The 17,560-nt window shown below is 47.6% G+C and overlaps 8 protein-coding genes across 8 annotated transcripts; 4 read left to right on the forward strand and 4 right to left on the reverse strand.

Annotated features, from left to right (window-relative positions):
- Positions 1–1,198: 1,198 nt before the first annotated feature.
- On the forward strand, positions 1,199–2,518 carry BO79DRAFT_253784 (polysaccharide lyase family 1 protein; the record flags this gene model as incomplete). Its single annotated transcript, XM_025686018.1, has 4 exons — positions 1,199–1,683; positions 1,758–1,824; positions 1,890–2,058; positions 2,118–2,518. The coding sequence occupies 4 exons, from the start codon at positions 1,199–1,201 to the stop codon at positions 2,516–2,518; spliced, it is 1,122 nt and encodes a 373-aa protein (XP_025541210.1).
- A 658-nt stretch (positions 2,519–3,176) lies between these two features.
- Positions 3,177–4,193, reverse strand: BO79DRAFT_144293 (alpha/beta hydrolase; the record flags this gene model as incomplete). The annotated part of the gene is made up of 1 exon (XM_025678373.1): positions 3,177–4,193. One exon carries the CDS (start codon positions 4,191–4,193, stop codon positions 3,177–3,179), a length of 1,017 nt encoding a protein of 338 aa, XP_025541211.1.
- A 1,118-nt stretch (positions 4,194–5,311) lies between these two features.
- BO79DRAFT_263149 (uncharacterized protein) lies at positions 5,312–7,160 on the forward strand (the record flags this gene model as incomplete). Its single annotated transcript, XM_025686640.1, has 1 exon — positions 5,312–7,160. The coding sequence occupies one exon, from the start codon at positions 5,312–5,314 to the stop codon at positions 6,722–6,724; it is 1,413 nt and encodes a 470-aa protein (XP_025541212.1). The 3' UTR covers positions 6,725–7,160.
- A 471-nt stretch (positions 7,161–7,631) lies between these two features.
- BO79DRAFT_216533 (P-loop containing nucleoside triphosphate hydrolase protein) lies at positions 7,632–9,182 on the reverse strand (the record flags this gene model as incomplete). The annotated part of the gene is made up of 1 exon (XM_025683325.1): positions 7,632–9,182. The coding sequence occupies one exon, from the start codon at positions 9,180–9,182 to the stop codon at positions 7,632–7,634; it is 1,551 nt and encodes a 516-aa protein (XP_025541213.1).
- An 807-nt stretch (positions 9,183–9,989) lies between these two features.
- BO79DRAFT_144424 (NADH:flavin oxidoreductase/NADH oxidase) lies at positions 9,990–11,547 on the reverse strand (the record flags this gene model as incomplete). The annotated part of the gene is made up of 4 exons (XM_025678380.1): positions 9,990–10,577; positions 10,645–10,797; positions 10,867–11,217; positions 11,293–11,547. The coding sequence occupies 4 exons, from the start codon at positions 11,545–11,547 to the stop codon at positions 9,990–9,992; spliced, it is 1,347 nt and encodes a 448-aa protein (XP_025541214.1).
- A 633-nt stretch (positions 11,548–12,180) lies between these two features.
- On the forward strand, positions 12,181–13,202 carry BO79DRAFT_263151 (NmrA-like family protein; the record flags this gene model as incomplete). Its single annotated transcript, XM_025686641.1, has 2 exons — positions 12,181–12,444; positions 12,525–13,202. 2 exons carry the CDS (start codon positions 12,181–12,183, stop codon positions 13,200–13,202), a joined length of 942 nt encoding a protein of 313 aa, XP_025541215.1.
- Positions 13,203–14,462: 1,260 nt separating this feature from the next.
- Positions 14,463–15,464, forward strand: BO79DRAFT_143921 (uncharacterized protein; the record flags this gene model as incomplete). Its single annotated transcript, XM_025678356.1, has 1 exon — positions 14,463–15,464. One exon carries the CDS (start codon positions 14,463–14,465, stop codon positions 15,462–15,464), a length of 1,002 nt encoding a protein of 333 aa, XP_025541216.1.
- A 299-nt stretch (positions 15,465–15,763) lies between these two features.
- On the reverse strand, positions 15,764–16,548 carry BO79DRAFT_144330 (uncharacterized protein; the record flags this gene model as incomplete). Its single annotated transcript, XM_025678377.1, has 2 exons — positions 15,764–16,330; positions 16,504–16,548. 2 exons carry the CDS (start codon positions 16,546–16,548, stop codon positions 15,764–15,766), a joined length of 612 nt encoding a protein of 203 aa, XP_025541217.1.
- Positions 16,549–17,560: the final 1,012 nt, after the last annotated feature.

Below are 17,560 nucleotides of genomic sequence, written 5' to 3' on the forward strand. Positions count from 1 at the left end.
GTAACTAGAACACGGATGCCTGGGACATACACCTCAATTTGAACGTGATGATCCAAGACTCGAGGACGGCCGAGAACTGACAGTTAGCTATGCTATCCCTTGACCGTCTTCTCTACATCTTCACCCACTGGTTCGCCAAGTTAAGTGTAAAACATGTGACAGGGGCCACAAAAGCTGACATCCTCGGCCTGAGCTCGTAGAGTGCCCTCTTCCAGATCTTCATAGATTGGTTATAAGGAAAGGATTGAGCTACTCGGAAAATTTCCAGTTTTTGCGTGTAATTTCACCGACTGGGTCCGAGTATTCCCCGCGATGCAGGTACCATAAATAGGATCGTTAGTATGAGAAGGATCGGTAGTAGAGATGCCTGAGACATCGAGCGGTTTGATTAGTAGCGCATCTATAATCTGGATAAGCACTCTGCAATGCAATGTGATCATAAGAATTCTGAAATGAAGGAGCTATATGTAGAGTTGTGACATATATGCATGGTCTGTTTGTTCTGAGCCATGACGGGTTACATCCCGTTCGGCTGTTGAGCGGAAAGCCGCGTGGCTGTCTCGGGAGGGTGGGTCAGGGTTCTCCAGGAATTCACTTCTTCAAGTTAGTTCTCACAGGGTCTTGCAGACCCACTCCAAATCAGTTGGTTATGGCGTCAGTGTCAACCAAAAAAGCCAGCAAATTGTTGTGGAGAAAAGCCACCGTCTAAGAGATATGTTCAGGTTGTTTCCAAGACTTGTAATTCAAGGTTGATTTGGCAGCTTGCTCAGGGGAAACAACCAACACAAACCAATGAATGTATACAATGTGAATGTGTACAATGAGTCTTCAATATCTGATTCCCCACAGAGTATGGCGAATGCCCGTGATCCTTTTCAGGGTATGAGACAAACTCCAGTCGGAGAATTGTGTGCCATGAACAAATATATACCTGAAACAACTGTCACTGCAGGTCTTTCCTCCTTGTGCATTCGGCTGCATTACAGTGGGGCAGAGTAGTTCTTGGCTGGAGGAACTATGATCACTTTGTAACAACAGTGACCCCTGTAGCTACTGGGGTTCTTTTCTTCGGCAAAATTCAATCCTTGGCTTTGATATGTCGGTAGGTGACCTGAAGTACATAAGAATGAAGGTTTGGACCTCTGGACAATACTCCTGTCTGTCAAACCGATCTATACCTTTTCAATTCCTATTCACCATGAAGGTCTCATTCCTACATCTTCTCTGTCTTAATGCCGCCTTGGCCAGTGCAAGTGTCGTCAAAGGTGCCGCACAGGGTTTCGCAGCCGGCGTGACTGGCGGTGGCGATACAACCCCCAGCTACCCCAAAACCAACGAGGAGCTTGTCTCCCTACTTGAGAGCGACGAGCCCCAAGTCGTCGTTCTCACCAAAACCTTCGACTTCATCGGAACCGAGGGAACCACGACCGAAGCTGGATGCGCGCCTTGGGGTACCGGGAAGGCCTGCCAGCTGGCCATCAACTCCAATGGATGGTGTGGTAAAAATCCCGCCGTAACCGTCACGTACGATAAAGCTGCCAAGAATGGCATTCATATTAAGTCCAACAAGACTCTTGTTGGTGAGGGAGATAAAGGCGTGCTCAGTGGAAAGGGGCTCTACTTTGAGGGTGGTGTCTCCAATATCATTGTGCAGAACATTAAGATTACGGATCTCAACCCTGGGTATGTATCATCCCAAGACTACGAGCTCTCGCATGCTTTATAACACATCAATCCTCTAATGTCTTTAAATACAGTTTTGTCTGGGGTGGCGACGCGTTTACTTTCTTCGGCGCTGACCTGATCTGGATCGACCACTGCGAGGTAAGACAGACATCTCCAGTTCCTGATAGCCATAACTGCGTTACTAATATTAACTGATGAATTAGACTTCCCTCATCGGACGCCAACACTACGTTACAGGCTTCCACCCCAACACCCGCATGACTTGGTCGAACAACTTCCTGAACGGCAAGACCACCCATTCCGCAGGCTGTGATGACCACCACTACTGGACATTGGAGCTAGTTGGCAAAGGAGACGAGATTACCTTCCAGAGTATGAATTCACGAGAAACCTGATGATACATACATTTAACTGAGTTAACTCTTCATCAGACAACTACGTTTACCACACCACCGGCCGTGGCCCCGCCCTCTCCGGCACGACCCTCTTCCACGCAGTGAACAGCGTCTGGTCTTCCATCCCTGGACACGCCATCGAGGGCGGTGAAAAGGGCCGTGGTATCTTCGAGGGATGCTTCTTCGAAGATGTCGTCGAAGTCGCACCCGCCAAGTCCGAGAACCAGCTCTTCAGCGCCAGCGAAGCCAACGTCGCATCCTGCAGGTCCGCCTTGGGCCGCGCTTGCCAGCCGAATGGCTACAGCAAGTCTGGTGCTTTTAGCAGCTCCGAAACTGGTTTTTTCAGTGACTTTTCCGGACTGACTATTGCACCGGCTGGTTCTGCGACGGATGCTCGGGGTTATGTTCCTAAGAATTGTGGAATTGGGCACATTTAATTCTGTGATGCATAGGCGAGTTTCTTTCCGGAATGTGTCGAGGTGTAGTTCACTTGGTTTAGAATGGCTAATATGCCTGATATATTCGAATTTCTTGCGCATCAAAGCTTTTCTTTCCTGTTTCCATGATGCTTCGTCAAACATACTCAACCCTCATCTATAGATAGTATCATATTAATATAAACAAGACACACAAGACCACCTAACAAAACTTGAGACTCAATCTCATCTAGCTAAAACAGGTCACATCTTACATGGCAGATCTTCTCCCTTTCTGGTCGAACTACCCATCAGTAGCGAAAAACACACCATAAACAATAAAAACTTTCATTTTGAGGAACAGCTACACCACGACAATCCCGTACCTCAAGAACTCTAGTAAAAGAAACAACAATTGTGAGATACATATGGTGAAGAAGAGAATGAAGATACACCAGCCTAGTACGGTAGCGGTCGCCAGGCACCGTCTAGGTAGCTTGCTGCTCTATTCAAGCCCCTATTTACCCACCCAATACAATGTGTGAACTTATTAATCCATCTGCTGTCCATATAGACCCGATACATCATTTCAAGTCTCTGGCGGGTAGTTCATTGTTCCGTACCTACAGATCAAGTATTGAAGGAGCGCATTTCTGGCCTTCAGCAGAATCTCAAATTCTCAGTCTAACCAGGATCTAACAATGTCTTGAATAGCATCCCATAACCAATCATCATGTAACTTAGCAAAATGGTCAAACCCATGCTCCCCATCCCGCACGACAAGTTGAAAGTTGAGATTTGGGTCAACCTGGGCAAGTTTCCCCTGTAATGCATAGCTCTCTTTGACGGGGGCCACGCTGTCATCTCGTCCATGAAGTACCAAGACTCCACCACGTGGAAAGCGTGCTCCTGCATCGAGCCTTTCAAGCAGATAGGGGGTTATGAAGGCTTCTGGGAAGATTTGCCCTAGCTGGCTGTTCTGGCATGCCGAAAACATTAAGCGGAATCGATCAGCGTCAGCAGCAGCAGATACAACCACAGGCTTCTGCGTGACTGCTTCCTGTCTTCTAACACTGTCTAGGTGTAATTTCAGCGTATCAGGTGGATAGGTCGGGAGGTTGAACACAGGTCGCTCCTGGCCACTGCTGAAGTAGGGTGCTTTCGGGTTAACCATAGGATAAACGGCATTGACCGACCGAATCTCGTCTAGGTGATTTAAAGCCATTTGCAAACTGAGGTATCCGCCGGCACTGTCACCTACGGTCATAATACGCCTCAAGTCTGCCTCCAAGGTACCTTTTGTTTCCCGCTGCAGTAGTGCGGGAAGCGATTGATGCATCCAACGCCAGTGGTCTTCCACGTCCTCAAACACATCCAGTACAGAAGATTCTGGCAACAGTCGGTAATTTGGAGAAACAATGATGGCTGAATACTCCTGCGCTAGTTCGAGATACCACGGGCTGAAGAATGGAGGAAAGAGACTGTAGCCCGCAATAAGGCCACCACCGTGGTAGCGAAGTAGGACTGGTCGGGGGCCGGAGGGTGACTTGTGTTGCTGCGTTGAGTCGTTCAAGATCTTGGGATAGAGCACATCCACAGTGATTGTATGGTCGCCAACTGTTTTATAGCCGACGGAGATGATGGAAAATGCGTCGAACCGTGACATGTCGGTCGCATCCATGGTCAACTTATCCATCTTGTGGGTAGTTTCGATAGTCAGCGGAAGTCTGCTTCTTGGGAATTTCAGAGGCAGCGCTTGATGGTGCTTCCTAGTAGGTGTATTCAACTATCAGGGTATCACTGACTTGAAGTACATCGGAGGTGCCATAAGCTAGCCGAAACCTTCTCCCAATGCGCCTGTTCAACCTCGCATTCTCGACAGAAAAGGAAATTAGAGTGGGTCCAAGCGGCGATTTGTATGTACTCTTAATAATGAAATATTGTGGACAACCATTCTTGGCAGCTACTGCCTGGCGCAGAGATGTGAAGATCCTCACAGAATAGAGTTAGCTATGTGCCTCTCAGTTCCTGTCCAGGGTTTTTACTACTAGGTTTCGTGGCACTTTAGGCCCCGAATGATTGGGATAATTTTCGGGATCTGTCCAGAAAAGGAAAAGGTTATAGTGGGGAGGTCTCACAGTTTCCATGGACACAGCCACTGATGACCCGAATGTATGTTAACATGAAGTCGTGCCATGATATATTTCGAGCCAATACCGATGCTGCGTGGCCAAATGGCAAAACAACGCCATGATAATTGGTTTACCATCTAACTCTCAAACACATTGCCAAACCAGTCATTCGCCCCTGCCCATCAAAACCGAAAGCCCCTCTATGGTAAATTGTGGGTGGTCTGGCGAAGACTGCTTGCGGCATATCATACCGCACCTCTCATTATACACTGGAGACTGGCACTAGCAAGAATCTTTCGAACTACATAACCGCGCTGAAAATGAACCACTGGTCTGCGCTCGGTGGCAGACAGAAGAAGAAGACGCCTCACACCTGGTCAATTTTGCACCTGAAGAAAGATTCTGTGTGCTGCTGCTTCAGGTGATCATGGCTCCTTTGGCCGCTCTGCACATCACGAGGACTTTCGGGCTTTCTCAACGACATGCGCGCGACATGGACACAGTCAACGCCGGGGCAGAATGATCGCAGCCGCGTCGTTGATACAAACAAGAAATCAGGACGGATCGGATATGGTACCGTAAGTTAAAACGGGTTTGGTGTCGCGGATGATATTAGTAATCTACTGGTGATACGGCAACCCTCGTGGCGATTCTTCAGATCCTACCCGAATCCTCGTCTCTAATGCAGCAGTCTATCCAACCAGATATGGAGGTCCGCGGATTACGTTTCAAACAAGTGATAGTCAGCGAGTCTGCAAATACAACTACGCATCGAGAGTACAAGGGTTTACCGGTTCGAGCGCGAAACAAAAGCAAATTCGGCTGTCGAGAATGCAAGGCGAAGCGGGTCAAATGCGATGAAGGCTACCCGACGTGCAAGCGGTGCCAGCGTCGAGGTCTGGTCTGTACGTCGGTTCCGCGGCTAACACAATGGCAAGTTGAGGCACCGTGGCTCTCAATTCAACCTAAAACGCATGTCAATCAACGGTTACTACAGTATTACCTGGAGAGAGTCAGCCAAGCGTTCGTCATAGATCCGGAGAACAATCCGTTCTCTTTCCCTATCTTGAAAGATCTAGCCCAATCCCCAGCACTACTCCATGCCATCCACTCAGTCAGTGCCAACCATGAACAGTACTTCCCGGCAGAGGCCCCTATTCTGGCCCTTGAGGAACATGGCAAAGCCATAGCTTGCCTTCGAAGAGAGATAGATCAAGTCCAACGTGCTCACTACACGCACTTCTTGACCATAATGCTATTGTCTTTTATGCAAGTTGTTGATCCTGACCCGAAGGACTTTGGCAAACAGCACTTATTTGGTGCCCGTGCCTTGATCAACAGTATGCTTCAAGACACATCTGTGTCGACGACTAATGACCCTGTGGTTCGACTCTGCCTGGGAGTGTATCTTTACTGGGACATGTGCAGTTCGTTCTTAGTAGAACCCGGTGAACCGCAGAGTATCAACTCATTCATAATATCTCTCGCGGTGCATAGGATGGGTGACTGGCACCATCCGATGTACGGAACATGTAGCAGCCTACTCCTTACAATAGCCAATGTCGGACGGTATTGCCGAAAGGTACATGATATGCCGCAGAATCGGAACTTCACTCAAGAAGCCATACTGGAGGCCCAGCTTATTGAATGGACGACGAGCGCCCAAAATCCCGACCTCGTCCACTTATACGAAGCGTTCCGCTATCAAGGTCTCGTTCTACTTTATCAATCTCGAGTTCATGCACAGAGGAGTTGTTCCACGGATCGGGATATAACTCAAGCGCAAGAGCTGTCGATACTAAAGTACGCCGAAGAGACAGTACGCCATTTGATACTGATTCCTTCATCGTCATACTATCTGAACTTCCAATCTCTCGCTCTCCTATCAGCCGGGTCCGAATTGACCGAGTCAAATAACTCCCTGCGCGATAAAGTGCGTGAAAGACTGCGAGCCATCTATTCATTGAATCGTCTTCCCACAAATCTTATGGCTCTTCAACTCGTTGAAGAATTTTGGAATGACCGAGATAATGGTAACCATTCCTTCTGGCTATCGCGCATGCTCCAGAAAGACTGGTTGTTGCTTCTAGGATAGGGTTTGATTTACTCAAACCCCAAACATTGAACTACAAGAATGGTTAAATGCTTCGCGAAAACATTTGATGCTGTTCAAAATCCCGAGACCTTCTAAATAATCATGATTGAAGGATGACGGCAGCAGCCGGTCAACTACCGCGTCGATCAGCACTTGATTTTAACCCGAATACGTCAGATACGGAGCAGCGGCTTTCGAACATAATACCCCACAGACCTTGTCAAGGGCAAGGCTTTATTAGCACTGTATAGTGCAGACACTACCAAACCCGTCGTGCATAAGGCGTCAGCACAAGCAAAAGAGACTCATCCGGCTCAGACACACTCAGTCGGCAAAAATGGCACATAGCAACACAGCGTGGCTGAGGCCTCTAGTAGGGTAAGCCATGCTGGCAAGTCCCCATTTTCTGTGAGAAATTGCGGCATCTTAATCTCGGAGTCATGAATCAGATTCAGCGCTGCAGTCAACAGTTTGTATGGTGGATTATCGGCTGCCGTGGCAAGGACAAAGGACTCTGTGGACCTTATTACGGTACCCAGTACGACAGATTTGTACCTTAGTCATAAGAAGATGGCCGCAAAATCCAAGTTGGCTTGTATCGGAATCACATGCCTGATTATGGAACTGTAGTCTGCCGTACTAGTCATGTATGTACGCTAGGTGTGAGATCAGCATCACTTATGTATTCCATACCCTTTTCAGAGGGAGTATATATGCATGACTCATGAAAAGGAAAACAGTCCACTACTTCAGATTGTCACTAAACTAGAGGCAAGAACAGTATTCGCAAACAACGTGGCATGAATACATTATATCAAAACAATATAATAGTATGGAAGTTCCAGTTCGGATACCGACAACTTGGTTCTTGGTACGCCGATAATCAAGCCGTGGCGGCCTTTGGCAGTCACCCATAACTCAAGTCGGGATCTCGTTTGAACAAGAAATCAGTATCTTCCAGAAACTTTCGTCCTTCGAGAACACGTGGAAGAAAACCCTGGGTGGATTCATGCCCTCCCTGGGTTTGTGTAGAGTGAGTGGACATGAGCCGGGTAACCTCCCTCAAAAGCTCAGGCCTGCGATCCAAGGCGTGGAAAGGCACTGGAAGATCACCCATCCCAGGCTCCTTCACCGCAGCAAGAGCATTATTTAAACCACGATAAGATCGAGTGCTCTTCTTTGACAAACACATCGTTATCACCAGTTGAGCCAGCGCAGACTGTGCGTCTTTTATCCCTAACTTCTCAATCATCAGGTAGACCGAAGTTGCATATGTTTGTAAGACATTATTCACCAGACCAATGTCCTCCGATGTTGCCACAATAAGCCGACGAGCAATGAATAAAGGGTTTTCGCCTGACTGGAGCATTCGAGCGAGGTAATATAGCGCAGCATTGGGATCACTGCCTCGGATTGACTTGTGGAGTGCCGAAATAGTGTCATAGTGCTGGTCGCCCGATCGGTCGTAGAGTAGGCTCTTAGTCAATGATTGCTTCAACTTCTCCTTGGTCATTCCTGGGCGTGTGCATAGATCCGTAGCTATCTCCAGGACGTTCAACGCGGTTCTACTGTCGCCATCAGCAAATCCGGCTATGTATTGAAGGAATTCGTTGTCCAGAAACGGTAGTGACTTCATGTGGGTTTGTGATTGCATCGAACGGCGAAGGATAGTGACCAAGTCATTGGAAGTTGGCTTTGTGACAGTGAAGACCCTACATTTGTAGACAAGGGTATGGTGGATGTTCAATGATGGGTTCTCGGTGGTCGCGCCGATAAGAGAAATTTTATTTCTTTGAACGGCATCGAGGAATATATCTTGTTGTGGACGTGTGAGTCGATGTATCTCATCACAAAACACGATGGATGTTTTCCGGCCCTCTCGCATATCCTGTGTGGCCTTCGTGACTATGTCTCTGTACTCTGTCGTTGTTGTAGTCAAGCTACTGATCTCGTAGACCTTTCTCCTCATCATAGGCCCGATGATCCTCGTAATTGTAGTTTTACCGCTTCCTGGAGGCCCCCATAATATCATATGCGGAAGCTCATCCTGTTCAATCAATCGTCTGAGTGTACCATTCTGGCCGATCAGAGAATCTTGACCGACAATGTCGTCGAAGCATCGTGGTCGGACTTGCTCGGCTAAAGGTGCAGTTTGAAGACGTAGTCGCTCCGTTGCTGATCCTATGTATGGCTTCTTTCGTGCGATAGTAGACTGTGGTTGAGGGACTGCTCTTTTCAATCCCCCGGTACCACAAGCAATAAATTCCGTTGAACCGTAGCCGTCTTTCAGTTGAAGTTGTTTCGTTCTTTCTTGTGAGTTGCTGCCATTCTCGATAAGAGAAGACGATGTCGTATTTTGTAGGTGGGTGTTTGCGATAAATCTTTGACAGCTAGAATCGAGATGCTCGTTAATTCTGGATAGAAGAACGTGTTCCTGGCATATAGGACATCTGATCATGGTTGAGATAGGGTTAGCAAACTCCTTGATGCATCGAGGTGTAATAAGGGAAAAGGAAACTGACCAACAGATGGGTTATGTTGCTACACGTCCTGAGGATTTCACAATGACTAGTCGGTTCACTAGGCAGATTCATGCTTCTGCTTCTGTTTGCGCTCCTGAAAGATAATGGATGGTCTCTCTATTACCAATCACAGGGGGACTGGATCCACGTAAAGAAAGTTAAAATCTCGCGTTTTGGTCTGAAATGGTAATTCAGCGGGCCCGATGTGGACCTCGGATTAATGCAAAGACCCTGGGTGGAGCGAGTGGGTCAATTTCTCGTTATACGTAGTATGCAGACTCGGGCATCACATTGAATATTCTGTATTAGTGCTGAACGAGGAGGAAATAGAAAATTGCAAATACAACTGGTATGTAGTGAGATAGAATGCTTCGAAACCTGAGATTTGGTGGGTAGCTATGTGCCCTTGCTTTTCTGTGACTTTTCCAGTCTCGTACATGTCTCATGTGCATGAAATGCTCATATGTGTGGCTGAACTGACGAAAAAAGTACGGCATAATTGTTCCTTTTGGACTGCGTTATATATACGACATCACTGATTCAGTGAGCCGTTTAAACCCCTTCAATGTCTGTACAGCGGCAGATTGATGCCGGTTCATCTACGAATCAATTGTTATTGGTTGACATTTGGAAGTCCATGTTCTGTAAGCCGCCAACGCGCGCATCCATGACCCTTTTGACCACCATAAAACCAGACTCAGCCGTTGCGATTGGTAATTCCTTCAACTCTACGCCAGCAGTAATCATTGGCGACGGCGCTTTCCAGCAAACCCCCAGTGAATCTGATGGGCTGCCTTGACATCAACACCGAGCTCTTCAGCGAACGTCCACACCAGACCTGGATTTTTCTGAAACATGCGCCCGATGATGACCATATCGAGCCCCGCGTTCAAGAGGTCATTAGCCTGCGGACCGGAGGTGATGGCACCAACGGATGCCACCAGAAGACGATCGCCCAGAGCTTCTTTCACCTGAAATGCGTAGGGGGACTGGTAGGCCGGTCCCCCCTTGATCTGCTGCCTGGGATCATTCCCTCCGCTGGATACATCGAGAACATCCACCCCGTGCTCCACCAGGGCCTCCGCCAACCGGACCGTCTGGCTCGCGTCCCAACTGGGCTCATTTTCCAGGTGCTCCAGCCACTCGGTGCCACTCACGCGGAAGAAGAGAGGCATGCTCGGAGTCATATGCTGCCGAGAGATGTCAACTAGCTCGAGGGCCAAGCGAATCCGGTTTTCGAAGCTTCCCCCGTATTCGTCCGTCCGCTTGTTGGAGACAGGGGAGAGGAATTCGTGAATAAGATATCCATGCGCACCATGGATCTCGATTGCCTTGCAACGGAAATCAAGCGGGGTCAGATGACGGAAAACTCTTTAAGGGAAGCGGATGCAGACATACATCAAACCCGGCACGGACCGCTCTCTTCACGGCTTCACCCCAAGCCACTACCAAAGATTGTATCTCATCGTAAGACAACTCCCGAGGAATGATGTTCTTGTCTTTGAAGGCGATCGCACTCGGGGCAACCACATTGTCTGGCCAGCCATGACGCTGTTCAACAAGCAAGGCAGGTTTTAGTCCAGGAGCTTGGATGGATGGAAGAGTGAAAAGGGTTCTTACCGGTGCAAAGCCATCGTGGTCAATGCCATTGACAGATTTAATAGGAGCTCCCGGGCCTCGGTTCATGCTCAACCACGGGGCAACCGTGCTCGCTTTCCGGCCCGCATGGGAGAGTTGGATTCCAATCAACTGGCCCTGGCTATGCGCAAAGTCTACAATTCGCTTCAACGGACCGATCTGCGAGTCTTTCCAGAGGCCTGAATCCTCCGGGGTTATCCGGCCGTTGGCTGTGACCGCAGTGGCTTCCACAAAGGAGAGGCCGGGTCCACGCGAGATGATACCACCCAGGTGAGCAAAGTGCCAGTCGGTGTGATGCCCATCTTCGGCCGAATATTGGCAGAGAGGGGAGAGCTTGAGCCACTTAGGTTAGTCCAGAATGTCCGGGATTTGGACAAGAAAGAAAACAAGTGACACGAAGCAACTCACCAGAATTCGGTTCTGGAGTTCAATTCCTCGGATAGACAACGGCGTAAACAGCTTCGGTGTAGTAGGGTCTTGAGGCGCGGGCACGAGAGCGGTGCCCGCCGTCGGAGTCTGCTTGGGGGTGAAGTAGGGAATCTGCAGGGAATCGTCAGCGATGAGGCGTCTGATGCACTGGAAAGTGCAATTTACACCGCTGGCCGGTTCGTTGGCAATCTCCACAATCTCACTTTCATCAGCATTAAGGTAACGGGAAGGCATCTTTGTTAACTTTTGTAAAATCGAATCGATGTTCTCGAATCTCGTTCTGCCAGGCCTTTATGACTTTATATCACTCTATGGGATTGAGTCGTTCTACTTCTACAGAAAGGCAAAAGAGAGTGTGTATTTATAAGCGCAATCTGGCCGAAGAAAGTAAATGAATTTCATGAAAAAAACCCAAGTATGGGTAGTGATGTCAGGGTCAATTAGATGCAAATGATCTTCTTACTAATGGCGCTGTTGTATGAGCTTGTCTCTGGGCGTTCCCACCCGCACATCCGCCATTGGCGTATGATGCACAGCCGGGAACGCTCCGACTCCGGTGGACTCGGATTTGGCCTTCAACAAATGGTCCACCGGACTGAAACTTTTTATGGCAGCTGGCATATGAAAGAAGAAACGTACTATCGATAGTTAAATCCCTCACTCATCGGGCAATGACAATACTCTTTTCTACAACTTTCTCAAGCGCTCCGACCACATCATGATGACAAATGCATTACAATCTGACAAATTCACCAGGAATTCCTGGTAGGCCAAAATTAGTTCGAAGAATGCTATAAAAGCTTAGAGATGTGACAAAGAAATCTCCAATGACACCAGTCATACTTTGTGCATATCTCTCAAATCCAAATGGATAGCCCTACCATCGGAGTCTTCCCGGCTGCAGGGGGTATTGGCGGGGGCACCGTCAAGCATCTCTTGCCACGGTTTCCATCCAAGAAGCTTGTGTTTATCGCTCGGAGTCCCGAAAAACTCAGGAACTTACCTGTAGACCAAGCCGTTCTACGGCGAGCTGACTACGACGACAACGAGAGCTTGAAGGCTGCCTTCGAGGGGCTGAATGTACTCTTCCTAATTTCCTACGCGTCCGTGGAACATGAGTATCGCACTGAGGTACGACTTACTCCGAGAATCACCCCCTAGGTAGACACACCCAGTCTGAGAACATGCTGACCGCGATATGTTTTGGATAGAAACACCGCACTGCCATCGACCATGCGATTCGCAGCGGTGTGACACATATCTTCTACGGGTCACTAGGCTACGGCGGGAACCCAGAAGGCGATAAGTCGGTGGCACACGTCATGCAGGCACACTTAGACACCGAGAGATACCTCCAAGAATGCACGCGGCAACATGTGGGATTCTCCTACACGGTCATTCGCGAAGGTCTCTACTCCGAGTCCTACCCACTCTATACCGCTTTCTTTGATCCGAAGCAGCCTGTCGACGAGATCAAGATAACCCACGATGGTGCGGGCCCGGGGATCGCGTGGGTGAAGCGTGAGGAGCTCGGAGAAGGTACCGCAGAGCTCATTAAGAGATTCGTGCAGGACCCGGACGGGTTTCTCTATCGCAATCGCAAAGTGCTCTTGTCCGGCCCGCGAACCCTGACCCTCGGGGAAACGGTGTCCATTCTGGCCAAGCTTACCAAACATTCTGTGCGCATCCGCCAGGTCTCTGTGGACGAATTCGCCAGTCAACCTCAAGTTTCTTCTAATTTTACCTACCATGGCGTTGATCATTCCGCGTTGTGGACCACCACCTTTGAGGCCTTTCGCCGAGGAGAAGGCGCTTTTGTGTCCCCATTGCTAGGAGAGCTCCTGGGTCGCGAGCCGGAAGACTTTGAGACTACCGTGTCCCAGTATTGACCGTACAATTGGGGAAATGGCTTGTGGGAAATGAAAAAAATGATACCCTCTGGGTTGTCTGTGCCGACTTTTAGAAATATGATAAACTTGTATGAATTTGTGCAACCATAACATGATGATGCACTTACCTAGTATTGATCCCACTGGCCATCAGATTGAGCAGAATATAGATAATTGTGGTAGTTGAGAGCAGACCCATGCAGGACGCAGGGCTATAGGCAGCTAAATGAGAATGTTACTGCGAGTAACTGCAAATAGGTGGTTAATTATCAAACAATGCTTGAAGACCAACCAGAGACGACGTAGAGGAGCGTCCCTATTACCTTGTTCTCGTTCGGTACTGCGATATGCATGGTGGTAAGATAAAATCTGATGTTCTTACCTTCATTCTGGTCTAGACTCTACTTAAGTTATTGAAGTACCGGCTCTACTCAGGGTTCGTTAGAGCATCAGCCATTTGAAACTCACGTTCGACACAAGTTCTCTTCCGCACGCGCCCACCATGCGGGATGGTAGAGGAAAGTAATATATGTGCAAATAGCAAATGCTAATGAACTAAAAATGACAAAAACATACAACAGAAGGGATTCGCTGGTGGTCACCCACCCAACTACTAACCTCCCGGCGTGTGGCTTGAGTACGGCTGAGCGGACGGGAAGCCCTATTTTCCACACCCTATGGTCGTATGTGTCAGTTACAGTGTAGAGCTGGCTTATATTCTTGGATGGAGCTTAAACATTCATATTCCCACATAATATATTGTATAATCATATCTAGCTGTAATGGAGACCCTTCCCAATACCGTAGTATATAATACTCCGTTTAGTCAAATTGAACAGTTAATATAACCCTTTTGGACTAATTAAATATCAAGAGTATTAAATCATTAACAGAGTGGTAATTATAGACTAATCGATAATGGATACAGAAAGATATACATGGTAAGAGCAGATGACCAACGTAAACCTTGGGTCGCCGATCATTCCCTTGGTCCACTCGAAACCTTAGTATTAGTGCATTAACCCTGCCAACGCCAGACTCTCGGCCGGTCTCGAAGATCCCAGCCAACCCCGGATGATGGCGCTCCTCGGAGTGGCTCTGTTCAAATGAGAAACAGATCAAGCCTCCAATCTTGGCTTTTCAAGGTAGCTAAGCAACATATATACCTAGGCTTGTCCCCTAGCTGTGGTTCTGTCAGTCTCTAACCTATCGACTTAAGACCTAATATCTACTCGGTTCACTACCGTCTCTTGTATAAGCATGCCTACAAAGCCACCATTTAGTGTTGACGTTTCCATTTCAAGTACTTTCTACACTCCTGCTGCCATTCGCGACGAGTATTATACCCCCTACAGTCCTACTACGGATATTTCCCGCTTTTTACAGAACGATCTCTCTGTCGAATGTCTTAACCGTATTCACAAATATCTGTGGTTGGCTGGCCGACCCATGCCACCCAGACCCCTAAACTATCAAACCGCAACTTCTCGGCAAATTTTGCTAGATGAGAGGATTGACATGCACATGGTCTGGGAGCCTTCACGGCGTATCCACCTGAAGCCGCTCCCGCGATACCTCCTAAGCCATCAATTTTGGAAATCTTACCTGATCTGCAAAGAGCCCTGTCCCTGCATGTCCAACTATATTTACTGTCAGACAGATAGAGGGGATGGGGGGGTTTGTCAGAAAAAACATCTATACGAATGTGGCCTAGGGCTTTTATACTCATATATTGCTCTAATTGAGCGAGAGAGTGATTTTGCTATTGCCCAGGACCAACACCTAATGCCACACAATGTGACATGGGAAATGTGGGTTGAATTGGTCAAGGAGCTCTTGGAGAACGGAGCTACTAGCCCTGGAAATGTCAATGCACGTTACTTGTTCGGCGAACTTCGGCTTTCGCGACTCAACAAAATATACATGTTTCGTTACGGCAGTATTCTACGAGGTTATCACTTCACATATCAAACATATACTGAGTTGTTCTACGATTATCTAACACCACTTACTGCAACGACTGTTTATGTCGCATTAGTGTTGACGGCAATGCAGGTTGGGCTGGCTACCAAGCTGGGGGGCAATGTTGCATTTCAAAATGCTTCGTATGGTTTTACCGTCTTTTCAATCATTGGCCCGCTCATTATACTTCTGCTAGTTGGTTTTCTTGGGTTCATTCAATTCATCAGTAATCTACTGGCGACATTGCATTTCAAACGGGAGCGATCCGCGCACTACAAGCTACTAAGCTCGCACAGTTGATAACTTGATTGTGTTCTCTCATTGCCTAGAAATCCGGGGCGACTCCTAATGACTATGATGCAAGTTTACAATAATGGCAGAAGAACATCGCAATTGGCAAAAGGTTGCCAAAATAGGATATTAAGTCCGATTTGGCGCTTATTGAGCATAGGATCAGAAGCATGACTCGAACATGATTGAATCACGATCTGACTCGGATTCGAGTTGTGAGTTCCGATCTGTGGAACCTGAGTCGGAGCATGCCGAGGTCTATTCTTGCAGCAGTACCACAGCAATTGTGGTCCCTCACAACTTGTAAGCTAGAGCCTTGGCCTCTCGGACCAATTTAAATATTTTTTCTTCCAGCCTCTGCTCTCCGCATGGTCCCGTATTTTATTGATGCCTTGACGAATTGCGTCATATGCCGGATCATCTGGTGAGGCGCATTTGTTCAGCCCCATATGATCTTTCTCAACTGCAATGTTTTCGGCCACATCAAGCACTGCAGCATTTCTCTCGACAATCTTTTTCATTTTTCGTAAGTATTCGTGGTATGTATAGCGTATAGTGATTGTACTTACAAAGCCTAGATAAATAAGTTGAGCAAAGTACGTAGGGTGCTTCTCATACATCGTGACGAGCTTAATGTCTTTTCTTCTCCGAATAACGCTCATGAATCGTTCTTGTAAGTCGGATAGAGGAGGGTTATCCCTGTAGAGACTTTTCAGTAATATTGGGCTGGATCCAAATACCCATGTCAAGCGTGCTATGAAGGCTCCAAGCTGCGAAACATTGGACCCTTGATGGGGCGTTCCAAGAAAGATGATACCGATTGTATCATCTAATATGTCCCTATACTGTTTATCTGTTTCCGCCAAACATATTGCCTTGATGAACCAGATCAGTGAGGTCACTTTAGACTGACCATGGTGCTCTTACCTCTTTGATAATAATGCCACCAAAGCTATGGCCGATGAAAATGATGGGACACTGCGGTATAAGCCAAGGGGTTACTTTCTGAGGTGTTCCCTATGGTTATCTCAATCATAGGAAGACTGACCTTGTGGTGTTCACGCCTTTCCTCGTTTACTGCTCGTAAAAGCATTTTGGCATTTTCAAACGGTGTGTTGTTGCTCGCCCGGACAAACCAGTCAGAGTTATGGCCAAATGTCATGACTCGTGCTTTGCTGAAGTCTCGTGGAAACAAGTCCGTTAGCCAGTTTACGCGAGACTGGTTTGGGCCTCTCGTCGTCCAAGTAAATTCGGGGTGTGCGCCTAACCCATGCACCGCGACGACGCTGAAGACAGTCAGTGTTGAACCAAGATATTGGAGCATATGGAAGATATACTCTAGTCTGCGGTTGGGAGGCTGGCAATCCACTATTATTCTTGTACCTCGTTGAAGAAACTGTCTATGACGCTTGAGCGCGCGTCTAACGTAGTAAGAAAGGATCCCAGACGCGACTATCGTCAATCCAAATACTGAATAACCACTTATGGAGTCTGGACGAGGCCATGCCATGCTCGCAAAAGACGTTTGTAATCGTTGCGATCAATGTTAACCTGACAAGGCGTGGTTCATAAGTGGGAAGGGGAATTCTACGGCAGGGCATAATTTTCTAGATAAATTGTTGACCCAGAATTTGTCCAGTTCATTATTCCAGATATAGTTGTAGGCCACTAACCCGAACAGATTATCCGAGAAGAAGAGTTTCCAGCATAACGGTATCAGCGGGTGCGCCACGTCGTACTCGTATCCATAAAAACCTTATATTGTTATATTGTACCATATGAATTTAAGAACAATGTCCTGTAATTTACACTTTATTTGCATATTATGACGACACACTTTTATGGAGGAAGCATGTATAGCGCCTATTTGACGAACGTGATACGAACTTATATTGAAAGTCGTTTCGTTGAGTTAAAGCCAAAATTCCCCTCTTCCGAACAAAAGAAGATATATGTAAATGTGTAACCCTTCCAATGATACGTAAGTGGAAGGGCATAGATTCCATTCAACCTCAAAAAGCGACATTCGGATACACATAACGTAGTCATAGCATTTGGCGCGCTAACAAAATTATATATTTGCCGCTGATTTTGACACACAACAT

Source organism: Aspergillus costaricaensis (assembly GCF_003184835.1).
Source record: "Aspergillus costaricaensis CBS 115574 unplaced genomic scaffold BO79scaffold_11, whole genome shotgun sequence".
In the NCBI taxonomy this organism is placed as follows: domain Eukaryota; kingdom Fungi; phylum Ascomycota; class Eurotiomycetes; order Eurotiales; family Aspergillaceae; genus Aspergillus; species Aspergillus costaricensis.